This window comes from Triturus cristatus, chromosome 2_1 (assembly GCF_964204655.1).
Source record: "Triturus cristatus chromosome 2_1, aTriCri1.1, whole genome shotgun sequence".
Lineage (NCBI taxonomy): Eukaryota > Metazoa > Chordata > Amphibia > Caudata > Salamandridae > Triturus > Triturus cristatus.
The window spans coordinates 1,155,707,169-1,155,728,042 of NC_140581.1; the positions used below are offsets into that span (position 1 = coordinate 1,155,707,169).

At 41.7% G+C, this 20,874-nt stretch overlaps 1 protein-coding gene across 2 annotated transcripts in view; it reads left to right on the forward strand.

The window, feature by feature from the left end:
* The window catches only part of LOC146866499 (stimulated by retinoic acid gene 6 protein-like), a 484,943-nt gene that overhangs the window by 273,136 nt on the left and 190,933 nt on the right, over positions 1–20,874 (forward strand). For both annotated transcript variants that reach the window (XM_085636593.1, XM_085636594.1), the window contains 3 exons: positions 11,119–11,227; positions 12,243–12,396; positions 20,276–20,351. In XM_085636593.1, the coding sequence (XP_085492719.1) occupies positions 11,119–11,227; positions 12,243–12,396; positions 20,276–20,351 (339 nt within the window). The remainder of the gene's footprint in view (positions 1–11,118; positions 11,228–12,242; positions 12,397–20,275; positions 20,352–20,874) is intronic.

The following is a 20,874-nucleotide window of genomic DNA, read 5'->3' on the forward strand; positions in this document are numbered from 1 at the left end:
TACCTCCAGTAAGCGCCACAGAGCTGCGTTGCAGAGAGGTGTAAAAAGGGGCTTGGCCTCAGAACACCTGTCTGCAGCGCAGCTCCCTGGCGCATACTGGAGATGACTGTTGGGGGCGCGTTTGCAGAGTGCTGCATGGAGGGGGCATGGCCTCCGGCACGATGCCAGTCTTTTATTTATTTTATTTTTTTAAGAAGGGGGGCTGTGTGGTTCCCCTTCTTATTCTAATTTATTGGCCCTGATGACCCCATCCCCCAGGGCCTGTCTCCATTTATATTTTTTTGACCCCAATCCCCAGGGCCGGCCACTGTTTTTTATTATTTTTAAAAAATATATATTTATAGACACACCTAGGACATGCTGGACAAACCGTACGTACCTATCACCATGACGATTTGCGTGATATTCATTAAAAGGCGACTATGCATGCAATTAATCCACGTGGAATGTATTTACACCACTAGTGAAGCTCTGACATGTCTGATGCTCTACCGTGCCTAATCCCGGTAGACACCCTTGTCGTTTATTTATACAAACATGGGTAGCTATTGACGGGCACATTTAATACACATGCACACCAAGCCATTCAAAGGGGATTCGACAAAAAATCGACCAAAACTATGCAAGAAACCCCCCTCACAGTTAATAAAACACACATCCACTGCCGGATGTGTAATACTTTTTATTTTACTCTCTGGAAAGGGGACGAACATCACTTGCGAGTCACAGCGCGCTCCTGACAGAGCCCAATGCTGTGTTACACCCACCATTGCCTGCCGAGTGCCACACACCTCTGTATTGTATTCCACTAGCTAGTGCATATGCTATGACACTCTCTAGCCCATGTGCACTGTAACACCACCCCGTGATATATTGCCCCATCTAACGTGCCTTCCTCGATGCCTATGTTATAACGCACAGTGCTATGCCATACATATTACAATTTGGGATCCATATCTTTGTCACAGTGCATATGCAACGTTACACTCCCCAGCACATATTTTATATTACAACTTTAGAGACTAGTTAGGTTACACAACACTGCCCTGTGCATATTACACTCCAAGGCGCATATCGCATAGCACGCGCTAGTGCCTGTGCTATCTCGCGCTCTCCAATGAATCTGTCATTGCGCACAATGTATTGCATATTATATTTCACACCTGGTTCATCTTATATCACACTTTTTGGTGCATAGTTTATACCATACACTATATCTAGTTTTCATTTTCAATCGTGCTCTCAGGACTATGTTCTATATAACACTGTGTTCACCTACCCTTTTCACGGGCATTACATTTTGCGATAGGGGGTGGAGGGTCAGGGGGTGTTTTTGCCAAGTGAGCCCGGAGTCACAGTCACTAACGTCTTCTTCTTCCTGAATAAAAGTGAGATTATGCTGCATACTTGTTCATATTTTAAGTAGTTTGCACAGACAAAATGTTTTAAAAACAATAAAGTTTCTAATACCCGCCTTCTCTGAACAGTTAGCTTGCTGCCCCATCCCCCTCCTCCCTATCCTCTGTTGTGTGAATCCATGGACTAGCCTCCTCCCTCCTGCCATGCATGGTCTGATGTGCTGCCACTGCCCTCAATTTAGTATGATGTACCAGTCCACTCCTCCTGCCCTCCATTGCCCAATTCTATGCCCCATCATTGACCTCCTGCTTAAACTCTGTGCTTAGCTTGCTGCCCCTATTCTCCTTCCCCCTGCCATCCGATGTCTTTGTGCATGCCCCTGCTCCATCCTTTTTGCCCACCATGTCCCATGGACCTGCCACTCCTATCTACTCTGAGTGTTCTGTTGAGCTGCCACTCCCCTCCCACCTGCCTAGCATTGTCAGATGACTGTAACCTGTCCCTGCCACCTCCACCCTGCCTGTCCACATGCCATGCCTCTATCCTCTTCCTCCTGTCCTACATGGTCCATTGTACTGCCACACCCTTCTGCCCTCCCTGGTCTGTTGTGCTGCAACTGATCCTCCTGCCTGCCCCGTGTGGTCTGTTGTGAGGCCCCTTCCCCTGAACTTTCTTGTCTGTGCACAGGTCCTGACCCTCCCTTCTATCCTCCATCGTCCTTTGTGCATGCCCCTGCACCCTCCTTCTTGCCCATCATAGCCATTGTGCTGCCACTAACCCTCCCACTTGCCATGCATGGTCTTCTGTGCTGCCATGGCCCCTCCCACCTTCCCTGTGTGGTCAGTTAGCTGCCCCTGACCCCCTCCCACCTTCCCTCCATGGTCTGTGTGTATGCCATCACAGTCTCACTGTTGCTCTTCATGTTGTGTCTTGCTTCTAGTGCCCATCCTGCCTGACCTCCATGGCTATCTTGCTGCTCCTGCCCTGCCCCCTTGCCCCCAGCCCTCTGTTTACATGTGCAGACCCCTACTCCCTCCCTCCTGGCTTGTCTGTTCCATTGTAATGCCCCTGATCCGTCCCTCCTGCCCTTTATGGTCTGTTATGCTGCAGCCTTCTCTCCTGTCTGTCCATTATGGTCAGCTAGCTACCATTGCCTCTTGCCCCTCTGTTCTCTGTTGTCCATGTGCATGGTCCTGTCCCCTCCCTCTTGCTTTCTATGGATTGTTGTGCATGCCCTGTGTGGTGTATTGTGCTGCTGCAAACCCTGATGCCTGCCCTGCAGGGTCAGTTTGGTGCACCTCTCCATGTCTCTCCTGTCCTCTGTTATCCAAGTCCATGTCCCTATCCCATTTCCTTCCATGATCCAATGTACCATACTTGCGAACATTTTGAACTTGGTAAGAGGGAGATTTTGAAAAAAAACTGGGGTATTGATTTTCCCCTTTGAGTTACATTGAAAAAGAGGATATTGTAGACAGGAGACAGATCAAATAAAGCCCATTTGAGCTTAAAAACATTGGACGTTTCCTGGCTGTATCGGGTCTGTTGGCATGTATGGTTGTACTACCATTGCCTCTTCCTTCTGCCCACAATGGTCTATTACATTGCCACAGCCTTGAAGGAGGGTAGATTTTGTATCACAGGGGGCCCCTGGCCCGTTCTGTCCACACCTGAAGTATGAGACCCTTGTCCTTGCCCTGCCAGCCGCATTTGTAGGCCGTATTAAATTGACCAGCGGGTCCTGTGTTGCTATATAATTACCCTGAGACATCCTTACCACTCAGCCAGCATAAAACCCCTGTGTAGGCCCTTCTGTTCAATATGTAGGCCTCTTTGTTAAATTGACCATAGCTCTGCAATTTTAGTGTATAGCAGTCTGAAGGCAGGTCTGCGAGGCCTTCTGCTCCAAACTAGTAGCCCCCACCCTACCCGAGTGCTCCGTGCTCGGTATCAAAGTTCAACATCCCCCTGAAGCTGTCGACATACAGTAGGCTGCATCCTGGACTGGTACTTGCTTCCTGGGCAGGTTTCCCGCTTTTAAGGAAGTGGCAACCGCAGAGCGTCAAGTTAGGAGAACTGAGGAGATTTTATACATGAATATATTGAATTCCTGTACAACACCCATTATTTTCTGCTTGCTCTATGGAACTTACGATAAGCGATTGGCCTGAGAGACTGACCTTTTCACCCAGTCCATTGTCAGCATTAAGTGGGTAAATGACGAAATGTCTGGTAAAATCTGCAGACGAAGCTTTTGGGTAGCATACGTAGGTAGATGTAGCGTGCAAAGGAGCCCACAAAATGATATAAAAAGGGAGCACCCACAGATATCGACGGACAACCTCGCCGTCTGTATGTAGGTTAACAGGCTGTGCAGGTTTTCCCCAAGAACTGGGAGCTCTTGTCTTCCTTTGCTTAAAATGTCTTGCTCTGCTTTGCTTGAAGTATCTTATTCTATTTTACCTATATGAAATGTCATGTTATGTTTAACCATTGTTCTCTTTACTTTTGCATTTAAAAGATGTTGTATTGTAATTGCAGGAATGCTTGCTCTAAGAGTAAATGTGAGTGTCCCTAGGTAACATTTTCCTTGGTGAAACTTGTTTCTCATGATGCATTTATAGATGTGTTTTCTCTCTCTCTCTGTCAGTCCATTAATTGAGATACAGAGAATATCATGACAGCTGTATGATTATCTGGATTCTGTATTTTGTACTTTATGTCTCTATTCTGCGCTTTGAAGTTGCATCTTCTCATTAAACTGCCATTGTATTCTGCCTCCAATTCCATGTCTCATATGTCTGTTTTCTTCATTTTTGGAGCAAGCGTTCCTAGGCACCCCGCCTCAAATTAAGGTGCCCCTTTTGTCCCTGACTCACTCTCCTGCTCAGTTCTGTGGTGGCTCCCGGGGCTCTGGGGACCGCCCCTAGCTTCCTTGACCCGTAATAGATCTTCCCTCCAACAGCCTCTCTTGCAAGTCCTGTATTGTTGGTTTGTTGCCCCTGCCCCCCTTTCCACTGCCCTCCATAGTCTGTTGTGCTTCCACGGCCCTTCCTGCCTGCTCAGTGTGGTTAAATTGTTGCCTTTGCACCCTCCTACCTGCCTTCAATTTTCAGAGTCCGTGCCCCTGGCCTCTGCCTCTCAACAGTATCCTAATGAACAACTAGATTGCTAACATTCTATATTTATTACAAAAGTGTGGAACGCCTGACATCATCTTAATGTAATCAAAACTGTAATACCTAGAGCATTCCTTTAGAAATTACATACATGAGAGGGTATTATTGGCTTCAAAATTATGGTTAGTGCTCTAAAAGACTAAAATAAGGACATATTTTCTGAGTTTTCAAATAGCGACAAAGCACTTTTAAATTATTTGTTATCTTTATGTTTTTTTATCTAGTTGACAACTTGATTAAATGTTGCACTTAGGGGAGAGGATGTGGTGTTACTTCCAGAACTGCAGACTTTGCAACTGGGGAACCAGGTTGAAGTTTCTGCTTCATTCGACATTCTGTGATTCTGGTCAAATCACTTAGTCTCCCCATGTCTACAACCAAAATGAATTTGTTCTTGTGTGATGTAACCAATGCTCATGTAAAGCACTCCAATACCTGACAAGTCTGCACTATATAACACTGCAAAAACACAAAATAATAAGTGTTTTGCACACTTCTGTCATTGGGCTATATTTGGGCTATATCTGGGTGATTTTGGGCTACATTTGGGCTCTTTTGTCTCCGGTGGCCATCTTGGGAGATTTATTTGTTATGAAGTTTCCTAATTTCCTCATGTACTGCAGTCTCCTCAGTCGGAAATGCTTTCAGTTTTTTACTTTGATTCCATCATGAAGGTATTCAGATATGTCACACATTTGCCATAAATTCTGAATGTTAGCACTCTAGTTGCTCATTAGATCACTGTAGTAAAACTACTGTTCACCATGGAAGTCTGCTCCTGGTATTAAAAGTGCATGTTTCAGTCTGCATGTCAGAATTTTTTAATGAAATAGAAGAGGATTTGAGAAGTCACTCAAAATGTGCCCTCATTTTCTTTCTTCAGCATTAATCATAATTTCTATGGCAAAATGAACCCCCTCATTGTGTTCCTTTTTAAATTAAATGTTTTAAGTGTTACCAGTTTATTCCAATCAAGATGGCTTCAGGTGTGCCATACTTTTGTCATAATGAAGACAGTAAGTGCTCTAGTTGTTTTTAAGAACATTCTTGGACATTCTGTCATTGGGCTATACTTGGGCTACATCTGGGTGATATTTGGGCTACATTTGGGCTCTTTTGTCTCTGGTGGCCATCTTGGGAGACTTATTTGTTATGAAGTTTCCTAATTTCCTCATTTACTGCAGTCTCCTCAGTAGGAAATACTTTCAGTTTTTTACTTTGATTCCATCAAGAAGGCATTCAAATGTGTCACACATTTGCCATAAAATCAGAATGTTAGCACTCTCCTACTCACTCTCTGCTACTCTCTCTACTACTCTCTACTTCTCTCTGTCTACTCTCTATTCTCTACCTCTCTCTACCTCTCTCTCTACTACTCTCTACCTCTACCTCTCTAACCTCTACGTCTCTACCTCTACACCTCTACCTCTCTACCTCTCTCTACCTCTCTCTACCTCTCTCTACACACACACATATGCACATATATGCATATGCATTTATATATATGTATGTGTATATATGCATACATATATAAACATATATATATATAATCTGCATATCTATATAAATACAAATATAAATGCATGCATACATATACATATATCCATGTTATGTACATGAAATTTTGAAAAACACTAATAAAAGCAAAGCTAAGAAGCCACCTAATTACAAACAGAATTGCTTTAACTTAAACGAGGGCGAGACCTATTGCATTTTCAATGCTTGTTTACTTTGGTTCCATCAAGAAGGCATTCAGATGTGACACATTTGCCATAAATTCTGAATGGTAGCACTCTAGTTCCCCATTAGATCACTGTAGTAAAGCTACTGCTCACCAGGGAAAACTGCTGCTGGTATTGAAAGTGCATGTTTCAGTCTGCATGTCAGAATTTTTTAATGAAATAGAAGAGGATTTGAGAAGTCACTCAAAATGTGCCCTAATTTTTCTTTCTGCAGCACTAATCATACTTTTTATGGAAAAATGAACCCCCTCATTTTGTTCCTTTTTAAATTAAATGTTTTAAGAGTTACCACTTTAATCCAAGCAAGATGGCTTCAGGTGTGCCATACATTTATCATAAGTAGGACGGTTAGCGCTCTAGTAGTTCTTTGGAACACTCTGGAAAGCTGCAGTAGAACACAAAGGAATCAACTGACAGTCTCTGCCATTGTTGGATGTACATGTTTTACTGAGAATGTCAGACTTCATTCTCACATGACTGAGAAAGATAATGTGAATTTACAGAAAATAAGCTCTCAGTTTAGCTTATAGATCACCTTCCAAACCTCTGTGGTAAAAGCATGAGAAAATATTTTTCTCTCAATCATGATATCCCAGCAGAAGGCTTTTTCACATGGTGAAATCACCTTAGAACATACCACAATTCCTAAAATGAGTATGGTACCATCAACAAATGATTTATAATGTAACTAAAGTCTTAAAACCTTCTATTAACTGCAATGCTTTTTAATGAGGTGCTATCATGTATATTGGTCCCAAGATGGCTGCCAACACTTCTTGGATGAAGTGCTGACAGCCAATCAGATCTCAGGATGAGATGTGTGGTTAGGCTCCGCCCACATATATATATTGATTTAAATGCTATTTTCTCAGGAACTACTGAACAGATTTACACCAGACCTACAAAAGGCACTTCCTTGACCTGAGGACTACCTCTCTGCCAAATTTCAAGTAACTCTGTTCAGCCGTTCGGGCTGTAGCTGTGTCTAAAGGTCCTATTGAAAAATGCATGGGAAAAACGCGTTTTGGGACCCCCCTTTTTTCTCAGCCCCCGCTTGACGAATCCCCCCGAGACTTTCAGGGTAGGAGCGGAGCGTAGCGCCCCACCTATTTTGAAAATTTCGCGAGGATTCATCGACCGGCGCCAAAGTTATTCCAAATAGAATGTTGCGGATTTCCTATGGAAACAGGGTCCTAACTATAACTATCTACTGGCGACCGCCAGTAGATAATATATATATATATATATATATATATGCGTAAACGAGATCAGCTCTTCCTGGGGATCTCGCCTGTGGTTGGGTGGCGCGTGAAGCCGGTAGAGCTACCGCCGGCAATAGTAATCCGAAGTACATGCAAATAAGCCACGCACTCTCAGTAGCAGTAACAGTGTTTATTAAACTCGTTACTGCTACTGAGAGTGCGTGGCTCATTTGCATGTACTTCGGATATATATATATATATATTATCTACTGGCGGTCGCCAGTAGATAGTTATAGTTAGGACCGTGTTTCCATAGGAAATCTGAAAATTCTATTTTGAATAACTTTGGCGCCGGTTGACGAATCCTCGCGAAATTTTCAAAACTAATGGGGCGCACCGTTCAGCTCCTACCCCGAAAGTCTCGGGGCAATTCGTCAAGTGGGGGCCGAGAAAAAAGGGGGGTCCCAAAACGCGTTTTCCCCATGCATTTTCCCACAGGACCTTTAGTCGAAGGTACAGCCCGAACGGCTGAACAGAATTACTTGAAATTTGGCAGAGAGGTAGTCCTCAGGTCAGGGAAGTGACTTTTGCAGGTCTGGTGTCAATCTGTTAAGTAGTTCCTGAGAAAATAGCATTTAAAAGCATATAAATATCTATAAGCGCGTACCGTGCGTGCACCGCGCGCGCACCGTACGAGCACCATGCGAGCACCCTAACGTGCGCGAGCGTATTTCTGATTGGTAGTTACATGTTAGTCAATGTTCGAATCGGTCGAAATCAGGAAGTATTGGCCGCCATTTTGTTTGTATTCAGTGCGAGAGTGAAAAAGGAAGGTGGCGAACGTGAAAAGGGGGCAGTGTAGAGAGTTCCTGACCCCCTAGCCTTTGTCAGGGGGTCCCTGAAGGACCCCGAAGGCAGAAAACAAAATTTAATTTTTTTTTAAAAACGGTGAAAACCCCCCCCAAAAAAAATTTAATACGTAGTTTATTGTAAAATAAATATATAAAAAAATAATAATACATACATAACTTAGCATTTAAAAAAACGTACAAATTCACTGAAAAAACCATAGGTTTCATACACGTTATAGTTAGGAATTAGCATTTAAAAAACCTTGCAAATTCACTTAAAAAACCATAGGTTTCACACATGTTATAGTTAGGTGGATATTTCACTCGTAAAAAACCAATGAAATTCCCCCGTTATAGTTAGTTCAGATAACTATAACTCGCGCGACCGCCACTCTATCACAAGGATGATGTAATCAGTGATGTCATGAGTGATGTCACTGACCATGTCATGAGTGATGTAATATGTGACGTCATCAGCAGTGGATTGCGGGCGCGCGAGTTATAGTTATCTGAACTAACTATAACGGTGGAATTTCATTGGTTTTTTACGAGTGAAATATCCACCTAACTATAACATGTGGGAAACCTATGGTTTTTTAAGTGAATTTGCAAGGTTTTTTGAATGCTAATTCCTAACTATAACGTGTATGAAACCTATGGTTTTTTTCAGTGAATATTATATATATATATATATATATATATATATATATATATATATATATATATATATATATATATATATATATATATATATATATATATATATATATTACAAAACATTTTTATGTGCGGCAATTACCCAACGGTGTCCTTGTGCTAGGTATGAAAAAAGCAGCTACATAAAAAGTTGTTGAATTATGAGCTGAAAAGAAAATAATATTTTATAATACCTTTCTGAAGGTTAAGTAATATCTTTTTGAGTTGTTAACTGAGTGGGCAAAAGATTCTAGTGTTTGGTCGCAAATACAAATAACAGTGGCCCCCTAGAGTAGTGCTTCAAAATGATGGCATCTTATCTTGAATGTAGGTGGGTCCCTATTGATAATTCACCCGAAGAATGATGCAATTTTTTTTTTAACTAATACTAACGTTGACAGTAGCCAATGCAATTCACTCAAAATGTGGAGTTATCCTTGTATGCATTTGTAAACTTTGTAGAGAACGTGCAGCCAAATTCTGGACTATCAGTAATAGGTGTGAACCTCCTTAGGAAAGCGTGGATAGATTGTATTACAATCAGTTAAACGTGACAGGAATGGAGCCTGAAAAACTACATGAAGCTAAAAAATGGGCAGATTTTTGGAAAGAAGCTTCATATAGGAATAATATGAAGCGGTGCCTTATTGTCTGAGGTCTTAAGAATAAATAATTATCATTGATTACAGCCAAATTATTTTCTGAAATCACTGTTTCCGGTAGGATACCCAACTTCTGAGACCACCAGTCATAAAACCACTCAATCATTATGACACTAAAAATGAGTACTACTCTCTTGTTTCCATCCAACACCTAATTCCAATAAACAAGCTTTAAGATTTGAATTATGCGTCTTAAAGAGACAGCCAGCTAAAAATCATCTGACGTCATCATCGCCATTGATCATGATGTACATCCAAAAGAGTCAACTACTCGGCTGAGAGGAGCAACATATATATTAAACAGTGGGGAACTTAAAGCAGATATCTGAGGTACCTCTTGGGTTACTAAATTAAAATCCCAAAGAAAGGATCGTCTTTTGACTGCTTGGTTTGAGATGCAAACAGATCTAGTTTAAAGCTGAGCCGCGTATGCCACATTCGTATACTGTTCTGCTTAGGATGTTCATAAGTGCTACTCTGCTGCTCTCTATCAGTATCCAGCAGATATCATCCACCATGGAGAAACAGCTGACTCAGTATTATGTACAAATCTAAACCACAATTACATGGGGCCCAACGCTGTTGCCTGTTTTAAAAAGTAGAGAAATGTTTATAAATTAGTTTTCAAGTAATTTTATGATCATCGGTAATTTCTAGCTTACTTTCAAGGGGGGCACTAATGCCATAGCAGTAGAGTAGGGGCATTACAAATTGGAGTGAAAATACAGCTGGAACCTTTTAAATCTAGATGTAGAACTCAGCGAGGATAGGCCTACTGTGGGAATCTAATGTTATAATTGGCAGCATGGAGATTGTGAGATATCTCGTTAAAGACTCCAAGGACGGTAGCGTAATGTCCTGAAGATATTCGACTCTTATAAAGCGCCATGCATTGAGGAAAGAAGAATAGGTAGTCTGAGCACATTGTCAATTTTGCTATGGAAAATGCGGCCAACTTAATGGCATTTTTTTTTAATTTATGTATTTGGTTCTCCTTACGATAGGGGTAGGTAAGAGAGCTCATAGTCTTGAAAATAGCCTTAGAGGAATACCAAGCTAGATTGATACATTTCTCATGATATGCAGAACATGCATTGATAATCATGTTTGTGTATCTTCAGAGAGCAGCAGTATATGTCATTTTGTTTTTCTGTTTAAAATCAGTCTTCCAATTGCAATGAGTTTTTTTTTTACAGTTTAATGCTGTTTTTATTTATCTTTTATTATCTTCTGAATTTTCCCTCAAGGTTAAATCCTTTGAAGCTTCACCATGGATGCCAATCATGTGCTCTTGGTGGTTCATTTGATTTTGACTCGAGCCAATTGTAACCGTCTTGCAAAATGAAAAGTGGAAACATTTCTAAAAAAAAATAATTTGTGTAATCCACTTGTCGTGAGTGCTTGACGTTTCCTTCTTTGTTTTACAGGCACGAGAAGTCGTGGTTTCAACGAAAGATCTACGAATGGGATCCGTATTTTAAATTCCCCAGCAGGATGGTCTTCACGTCCGTGCTCACCCTGCTGTGCCTTTACATTGTACGTTGTTTTCTTAAAATGAAAAACTTTTTTCTTTATCACAACAAGAAAAGGAGACGGAATATTGTAACTTCATCAAACCTCTGTGGTAGGTGAGGCCAAGAGCAAGATCACAAGAAGCGTAATTCAAATAGAGCTAAAACGCATATATGGTATTTGTAGAGCAATGCATTTAAATAAAAACATTAGGGCAAATTTACAAGCCCCTTGCAACACTTATGCGTTGCTGTTGCGTCACTTTTTTTGATGCAGCAGCGGCGTAACCAATGTGCCACGTTGTGGCCCATTTATAACGTGACGCATCTAGGGAGATGTGTCACGTTGTAAAGCCCTGCGCCACATTATACCTGCGTAAGGTATAATGTATGCAGGGTGGGCGTTCCCACGCAAAAGCCACGTAGAACTACCACAGGGAAATTTACAACAGTTCACTGCGTCACACTATTCCTTCACTGCATCAAAATCCCTACCCCTGCCCAGACCAGGTGTAAGGAATGATGCAAGGCTTTTTAAATGGGACTCACCTATCTGCTGTGGCGCATTGCTGGAGTTGCATCACTTTCATGAGCAACTCCAGCAATGTGTCCCTTTTGGGTCAACAGATGCAACAGAATTTCTGACACATCTCTCAATCCTTGCGCCATGGTGCGCTGTATGTAAATAAGGCGCATCCGTGGTGGCGCAAGGGTTTCATATGAAGGCGTAGGGAAACTGACACATCTGTACAGATGCGTCAGTTTCATGTAAATCTGTCCAATTGTGTATAAAACGCCAAAATACAGGCAAAAAGATCAACCTTACTCAGCCTGGGCCAGATTCGAAGGAGAAAAATCTGTGGAAGCAATTAATTGCAAATTTTTTAAATCAGTCCTGCGAACTTCATTGGTGGATGGCAGCTTTAAACATGTGAGACTATGTAACCTAGGAACAGTGTTATAAAAGATATGCAGCGCTAAACTACTGGCAACAATAAGAAATAAACACTGCATAATGCTTTTATTGCCTCCTCACACAGTTTGTCGTCCTGGAAATTCGCCTGTATGCTTATGCATTTGAAAAACTGAAATCTCTCGCAACGAGATTTGAAGACGTTGTTTCTACTTCTAATGACTCTGCTGCATTTGAAGATGCTGTTGTGCAGTTTAAAAGATTCACTGATATTTTGCAAGGTAAGAGATCACGGGGTTGGTATGACATGCTGGTGGTAGTAAAGTCTTTGGTGTCACAGTGGGTGCTGTTATCTGATATGCAATAGGGATCACAACATTCTGTGAAGAATGAATTGAAATCCAGATGTAAGAAATTGGGTTGTTGGTTGACTCGAGGTGTGAGCCAGAGTCAAGCAGCAACCACAATCCTTGTCAGGGTGAGGCACAAGCCACCTCTAAATCAGGGCCGGACTGACTACCGGGCGTTTTGGAATGCTGCTGAGCTGGGGGCTGATTTCGTTGATGGGGACCTGCGTGTACTAAACGAAATTCGTTTTGCTTTAGTTATTTCGAAGTACACGCATGTCTCCATGAACGAAATCAGCCCCCACCGCAGTGAAATCAGCCCCCTGCTCGGCAGAATTCCAAAACGCCCGGTAGTCAGTCCGGCCCTGTTCTAAATTAACCTGTGCTGAACCTTCTGGGAGCTTGGAACAGAGAACTCATGCTTTAGTTAGAGGCAATGTGAAACGATTTGTGGAACACTTCAAACAGTAATAAAGTGGAAAAACCACACAAAAAGGATCCCACACCAAGTTAGAAAAATAAGAAAATTTGAAATAAAACAAGACCAAAATGACAAAGATTCAGTCAGAGGAACTAGAGATATACAGTTTTAAAAATCTCACTGAAAATAGCACTAGAAAGCACAAAAAAAAACTGTGGAAATCTGGTCACCCGGACCAGGACAAAGTCACAAGTTCAGGCTGATTGCGATGGGGTGTGGCCCTGCTGCAAGTACCCAATTGTGCCTGCTGACCAAAGTACCTTAAATCCTGGTTTGCAGAGAATTGCAAGGATCAGCATTGAAGATGCATCACATAGCGGAAGAGATGTGTCAGTTCTGAGATGGAGCAAGGCTGTGAATCGAGTTCCTGCATCGTCGTCGAGGATCCTGTCAACAAGGGCTCACAATGTGAAGTCCAGCGTTGGGGGTGCATCTCGCAGCCAGGGTGATGCTTCAGTTCCGTGATGCAGAGTCTGTCATCATCGTCAAGGCTACCACCAACAAGGGATGCAAGGGATGTGAGGGCCTGGGCCAAGGATACATAGTGCAGTGGCGGTTCCGGAAAGGTTGCAGGCTGTGGCGGCAATGTAGGTTTTTGCAATGGGACCAACCTACTCAGCAGCTGCAATGTGTCAGTTCTGCTCAGGGTTGCAGGGTTACAACTCCTCTCCTTGGAGGCCATCAAACACATCTTGTTACTAATGTTGACTGACTATTTGGATATTAGACTTCACTTTAGTGGGAATAAATGTTGACAAATGAGCATTGTAGAAGGCTGAGTGGCAAGGAGTATGATCAGTTATTGTGAACATGATGGGGAAAGGGGGGTGAGAGCTGGGATGCAGGTGCTGACTTTGGTGTGCGGAAGGGGATTTTCAAAGGCAATCTGATATAGGATTGTTGGAAGAGGAGTGCCTTTAGCACTTTCCTGAACTGGAGGTGGCTTGGGATAGCCCTGATGGTTAATGGGTTGTTAGTCAAGATCCTAGATGAGTAGCCATAGATGGAAAAAAAAACTATTTCCTGTTTATTTTATTCTTCACCATTCTTCATCTCTATCCTGGCTGTGGGTTTGTTGAGAACTGCCGTAGAACATGAACTTGCTAGCCAGGTAGGCAGGGGTGCTATTTAAGATGGCTTTGTTGACAGCACCGCTAGCCTTGAAAATGATGTGTGCCAGTAGGGAGAGCCAGTGGAGTGCAATCAGGGTAAAAGTGATGTTGTATTATTTCACCCCTGATGTGATATTCTGTGGCATGTAGGAGGCTTTACAAGAGGGCAAGTGTAGTGTATAGGAGATTGTGGAGCAGGTCATTGCAGCTGCCCTTATTAGAGAATACAAGGACCTAGACTGCAATTCTGAAGATGTTTCCATAAGTTTCAGGAAGCAGGGATCATATTTGTCTGTGAGGGATATTGCTTACTATTTGTACGGTGGCTGTTACAGTGCTGCATCATGACCTAAAGCTTGATTGTAGTCGTCTAGGAGATGGCTGGTCTTCATGTGCTCTTGGAGTTGTACGTAGTCTGATTTTGTGATGGTCTTTAAGATCAAACGTTGATGGATGATGGGCCGGTAGTTGCAGAGATCATCAGGATATAGAGTGGATTTCGTCTAGACTGGGATGAACTGGTCCATCTTGAGAGCTTCTGCAAAGATGTCTTTCATGAGGAAGGTTTTTACTATGGTGATATAGAATAACCAGTGAGGTTTAGAGGAAGTATAAGGGTAAGATAGCATGTTCATAAGAGGTGAGTTTGAGGCAGTTGAGGATGTTTTAATGCCAGTGAGGGAGAGGAGATAGAAGAGTGACCATTACTGGATGATTGATGGTGGGATGGGTGCTGGTGGGGAAGCAGCCTTAGTTCTGTTATGTGCTGTTGGATCATTTGATTTTGTTTTACCATTTAGGAAGCAGGTGATCCCATTGCATTTATCAGTAGAAATTGTTGAGTCTGGCAGAGGGTCGATGCAATGTTTGGTGCCTTGAAGTGCCTTCTGGTTCTGATGGCTGCTTCGTTCATGGTGTTGTTGTAATGTGAGAAAGCCAGTTCAGAGGGATCCCTGGGCAACCAGAGACTACTGGTCTCCAGTTGCAACAGATAGGGTCATGTGCCTCTATTGGCATATTGCCTTCTTACTGCAAGTCCCAAACTGCAGACAATGCCACCCCTTTAGCGCTTGACTCTCAGGGTGGCAAGGCAGAGCAGTCCAAGGATTAAACAGGGTGGTGCTGTGTGCTGGAAACTTAAAACTTTGCAACACTCATTAATAAAACTTAATAAATTAAGGTCCAGACAGTGCCTTTACTTTGAAAAGAAATGGGTCTAATGTACTTATTAGGTACTTTCATGTTGTACAAAAAAGGCCCACAATATTTAACACAGATTTTTTATTACTTAGAAATCTAGCCTCCGTGTTGGACAATGGTGTTATTTGTATTGGCTGACCACTATGTGTGCATTTTGCAGTGACCAAATATGTTCTACACAACTATAGGAACACATTTCTAACCTTTGGAGATTTGCATTGTTTAATTCCAAGTACAGGATACACATCTGACTGGTATCCATGATAATAATGGAAGTGTTTTTGTTGCTTCCTTTTCGTCACGTCAGACGACCAGAACATTGCACCACACATGCAAGGTCTAACACTATATTCCCTCTTTCCATGCGCACTACAAGAGACAATAGGATGTCAACACCATAAGTCAGGGTTAGATTATCACAGTGAACTGAGGGTCTGCTTAGAACATTTTCATTGGTAAACAGTTTTTAGTCATGTGATAGAGAGGGACTAATTAACTTTTTACAAAGTTAGCCTTCTCTCACACATTTTTCTCCTCTTAGGTCCCACACACCTCACTGATAGGGAGGCATATAAATATCCTTTTAAAGAACTCCAGAGGGAGCTCACCATGTGGACCTTGGAAACCACAGTGAGGAGGGTCCTGAAAACGAATGATGCGATCTTAGTTGGTGAGGGCCTACGTACTTTTCAGGAAACACATAATAGGGTTTTTTTCCCTTTGGATGCTGGCTGTCAGTGGGAGAGAATAAAAGTACTTCCTCCTGCGAGGCCTTTCTACCCCTAGGGCCAGATGTAGGTAAAAGCACTTTTGCGAGTCCTTAATAGCGAATTTTAGAGAATCGCTATTAAGGACTCGCAAAATGCCATGTAGGTAGGAAACGCAATATTTTTTGCGATTCCTAATATTGCTTAATTGCGATTTGCAAATTGCGATTCACAATCAAGGAATACCTTCCCATTCATTCCTATGGGCCAAGAGGCCTATTGGAATGAATAGGAATTGCGCACGCAATTTGCGAGTACCCAATAGGTACTCGCAAATTGCGTGCGCAATTTCAAGGGTGCAAGGGTACCAGAGGGACACCCACTTGCACCCCTGAAATGTGCATGTGTGCACATCTGGTGCACATACATGCCCTAAGGGCATTAATATGTGCCACATGGCACTTTTAAAAAAGCAAAAAAGTGCTTTTTTAAAGGAAATTGCTAATTACCACCAACTTGAAGTTGGTAATTTGCGATTACTTAAGGCTAAATCACACTTTCTTTTGTGCTTCTTACAGTGCATTTAAGGAATCACAATTTGCGATTCCCTAAATGCAATCGCAAAATAGGGAATTTCAAATTTTGAGATTCCTTATTTTGCAAGGGGGGTTTTGTATGCTACATAGCACACTGCTAATTTGAGATTGCAGACGCTGAAATTCTGTGGATTTCAGCGTTTGCGATCGCAAATTGTCTTCCTACATCTGGCCCTAAATCTCTAACATGGATGCTCCTGAGTAAGGATCCCATTGGTCTTGTATTCCTGTATAAAATGCTAAATCTTGCTTGATCGGTAACTATTATATTGTTACAACAAATACAAAAAAGGCCAGAGAGTATTTAAAGACTCATAAGTACTAACTCCCAACTAATAGACATATGCCACACCAGGTACCCTAGTTTTAGAGATGTCAGTAGCAAAATGATATCGGCTCAGTCTCTATGGCTCTAAAAACATATTTGCATTGTACTTTTTGGGGATAAGTGTATACATGATATACGTTTGTACACACTGACAAGATTTTTTGCTGTCACCTAGCAATGATCATAAAAGGCATGGTGTCTTTGCCACACTTTGAGTGGGTTCTTCCTATTATTTATGACATGGGATGATCACAGTGAAAAGAAATTAACTATCATAATATTTGTGTCTCTAGACTACTATGTTTATTTTTTTCAGGTAAAGACAACAATCGATCCACTCTTCAGTTCGCAGACCATTGGTTGTAATACACACAATTTTATTTAGAATCTTTTCCCTATACATTTTTGCAGAGTAACTACATTATAGGTCCTTTTTGAACGCCTAGACACCTATTAAAGGGTAATAACAGGCAGAAACATGTCGACCACTCGCACACATTTGGGTTGAAGAAATGTCCCCATTGATTTTAATCTTATGCCTTGGGAACATAATAAAGTCAGTCTTAGGTCCACCAAGAGGTAGTTTTAATCTCATTTCATTTTCCACTGGACTCTGCACACTTCACCCATACCACTAGCCCACTAAGGAATTACCCATTTTAAGAGATCCTCTCCTGCTTGAGAGTTTTAGCCCACCTTATAGATCATTTTTATGCAGTGTTTAGGAACCCTGTGATGAAGCATGCCACCTATGGGTGGGTGAGGATTTTCTTACTAATATATATATGTTTTTAGAGCGACAGAGACTGAGGCAGTATGAATTTGCCACCTCCAACCTCCAGTACCTGGTGTGGTATGTATATATACTGTTATATTGTTCCCAGCATAAATATGCTGGTCTGGTTCTGTATACAACAGTCTTGTTATTGAAGTATATTAAACAAATGTCCCTTCACCCCAATATGGTCATGGACACTCGATGTGACCTTTGCCCTCTTGCACTGGCTAGCAGTCTCTGAAGCGCACCTCAACAACTGAGTTATGCAGTCTAAAGGCCCCCATTTACGAGAAACTAACGCAGTGCAGTGCCGCAAGTCATTTTGCCGCGCTGCACTGCATTCGTTTTCAAGCACAAGGATGCAACTTATTTACAACAATATGTCGCATCGCTGTGCTTTTCCCTGCCTTGGCGTACAAACTGCTGCCATGCGCCAGCACAGGCACACTTGCACCATGGTGCAAGGATGCCTACATCATGGGGTAATTGTTTTTGTGCAGGAAAGGGCACCTTCCTGCACAAAAACAATCAGCTGAGGTGATTTCCTGTTCCAATGCTTGCTGTAGAATGCAGCACGCATTGAAAGAGGAAACAAATGAGGAGAAATTAAAACATTTCTCCTCATTTTGCCTCGCTCTGACCCCCTGGGGTGGCGTAGCATTCTGACGCAATTCCAGTTCTAAGATTGCTTGTAAATCTGGAAATGCATCAGTGGACATGGGTGTTGCGTGGGAACACCAACAGCAACACCCATGTCGCACCACTAACACGCAAAGTGTTGCGTGAAAAGGGGCGATATTTACAAGCACACAGAAAGCCACGCAGGGTGGCTTTACGTGTGTTTGTAAATATCATGCAGCAGGTTGCGCCACCGATTAGTCACGCAACGAGATGCACCAGCGGCGCAAGGGGCTTGTAAATAAGCCCCTGAGTTTTTGAGACAAACGTAAACACACACTGATTTATATTGGTGTCTGGCAGAAAAATGGAGTGTAACAGTGATGCTAAGCACATGTCTCTATCATCTGAATCTTGATTACCTTTGAAAATGACTCCTCGGAATCTGACTGAAACTCGGTCCACGTACGGGTGTGCCACAATTTCCAGACACAGCAAACTGGGCACAGAGGACCTTATGCTAAACATTTTCCAAGGAAGTGGCCAGTCTGTGGTATGAAGTGCCTCTGAAACTCAAAAAGGTAAAATAATTAATTCTGGATTGTGGACTCTTTGGAAAATACAAATTATTAAGCATGAGCACCCTGAATATTGAATCCTGAATATCAAGGCTGAAAATATTGAATCCAAAATATCTAAAGGTAATTAAGTATAGATTTTCTTCATAACTCCACATATATGTACCGTGATGATATATATCTTCAAAATACGTAGATGTGGGGTTGGAAATGGTTAGGAATGGTAAATCTATAACACTGAATCCTTTTTGGTTAGAAATTGTACATCTATAACAGTGAATCCTTTAAAAATAGCCGCAGGGCACCCATCTGCTTTCATGCTTACCCACGTGCAAGATCCTGCATCATGATACAGCTCCAGGGATGTGGCTCATGATGGGTTTTTCTGGGGCATTGCAGAGCCGGGCACCTATTTATATGTGCATGCAGTGTGTAGGGGCAATTCATTTCACCATAGATTTCTTTCAGTAAAAGCTTTATTTTCAGACAGTAAATCTTGGAAACAAGCAAGGCTTTATCAGTTTAAATATATTCACTTTACGCCCTGCAGGAGCATAAAAACAGGCGCACTGTTCTGCGCTGGGAAGGCACAGCCCATCATGATCCAGTCCCAGGTCTCCACTTTGTGTAATTAGTAAAGAAATCAACATTTTTCAAACAGTGTGGAACACATGTAAGGTTGTTGAACAGACGTTCGGTTGGCAGAGTTACAGTTGAAGTGACGCTTTCTTTAGACTATGACATAAATGCGATCTTTGTTTAGAATTATTGAAGCTAAAATGTAGGTATTCCACTGTGAAAAGCTTATAGTCCTTTACTCCTGCTTCAACCTGTTGGACCACACAGCGGCAGCACATTTCTATCAATCCGTGTCTTTGTCTTGTAAATATTATTGAAAATTATATTTCATCTGAAGTTAATCATTTCCGTATTGGGCACATGTAAAAATAAATTGAGGTAAAAAAAAGTAAGGAGTGTCCGCAGAGGTCAAATTGAAAAATTGAAAGTGCATCCCTTGCAGAGAAAAATAAATAAAACAGGATCGAACCCTTCTCCAAAAACAAAAATCCGTAGTTTTCAAAATGGGATAAAAAAATATACCAGCATCAAAGTTTGTGTATTTGATATTTAGATCTACACCTTGAAACTGATTGCGAGACCAGTTTCACCTTTACATTAGATGTTTTTAGTTGTTGTGGTATGACTGAGCTATACAAATCGCCCTAACACAACATAACATAATGTAGCATTACATAACTTATAGAAAGTTAGAAAGTTCTGTAACCTCTAAGGACTTCTAGGAGCTGCAGAGTCGTCTGAGTCAAGGAACAAACCGCTGATGTGTTTAGTTATGCTCGCTTTTTGAGCAAAATATGTACAATGAATAAAGCACGCTTTGTTTTTATTATTTTTAGGTAACTGGTTTTTCAGCACTTTCTCGGCCATTATCTCATCTGTGACTTACGTGGTCCATATTTTAGTTTGCTACAGGTAAGGTGTAATGACACATTCAAATGATACAGCATTGTTTTTTTAAAATGTACTCAAGTATTCTACAGCTGGCTTGCTTCTAGGCTTTGTTAGGCCTCAATTTTAGACATCCGGAGTTCAAGTCTCTATATTAAAATATTGAACTTACAAAAAAGTAACATTTTCTGTAGAGTACGCTATACTATGGAGATATCCAACAAAAGAAGAGAGTACTCTATCAACCAAAAAAAGAGAGGACCCTATCAAACAAAAAAGAGAGTACCCTATCAACCAAAAAAACGAGAGGACAATATCAAACAAAAAAAGAGAGTACCCTATCAACCAAAAAAAGAGAGTACCCTATCAACCAAAAAAAGAGAGGACCCTATCAAACAAAAAAGAGAGTACCCTATCAACCAAAAAAGAGAGGACAATATCAAACAAAAAAAGAGAGTACCCTATCAACCAAAAAAAGAGAGTACCCTATCAACCAAAAAAGAGAGGACAATATCAAACAAAAAAAGAGAGTACCCTATCAACCAAA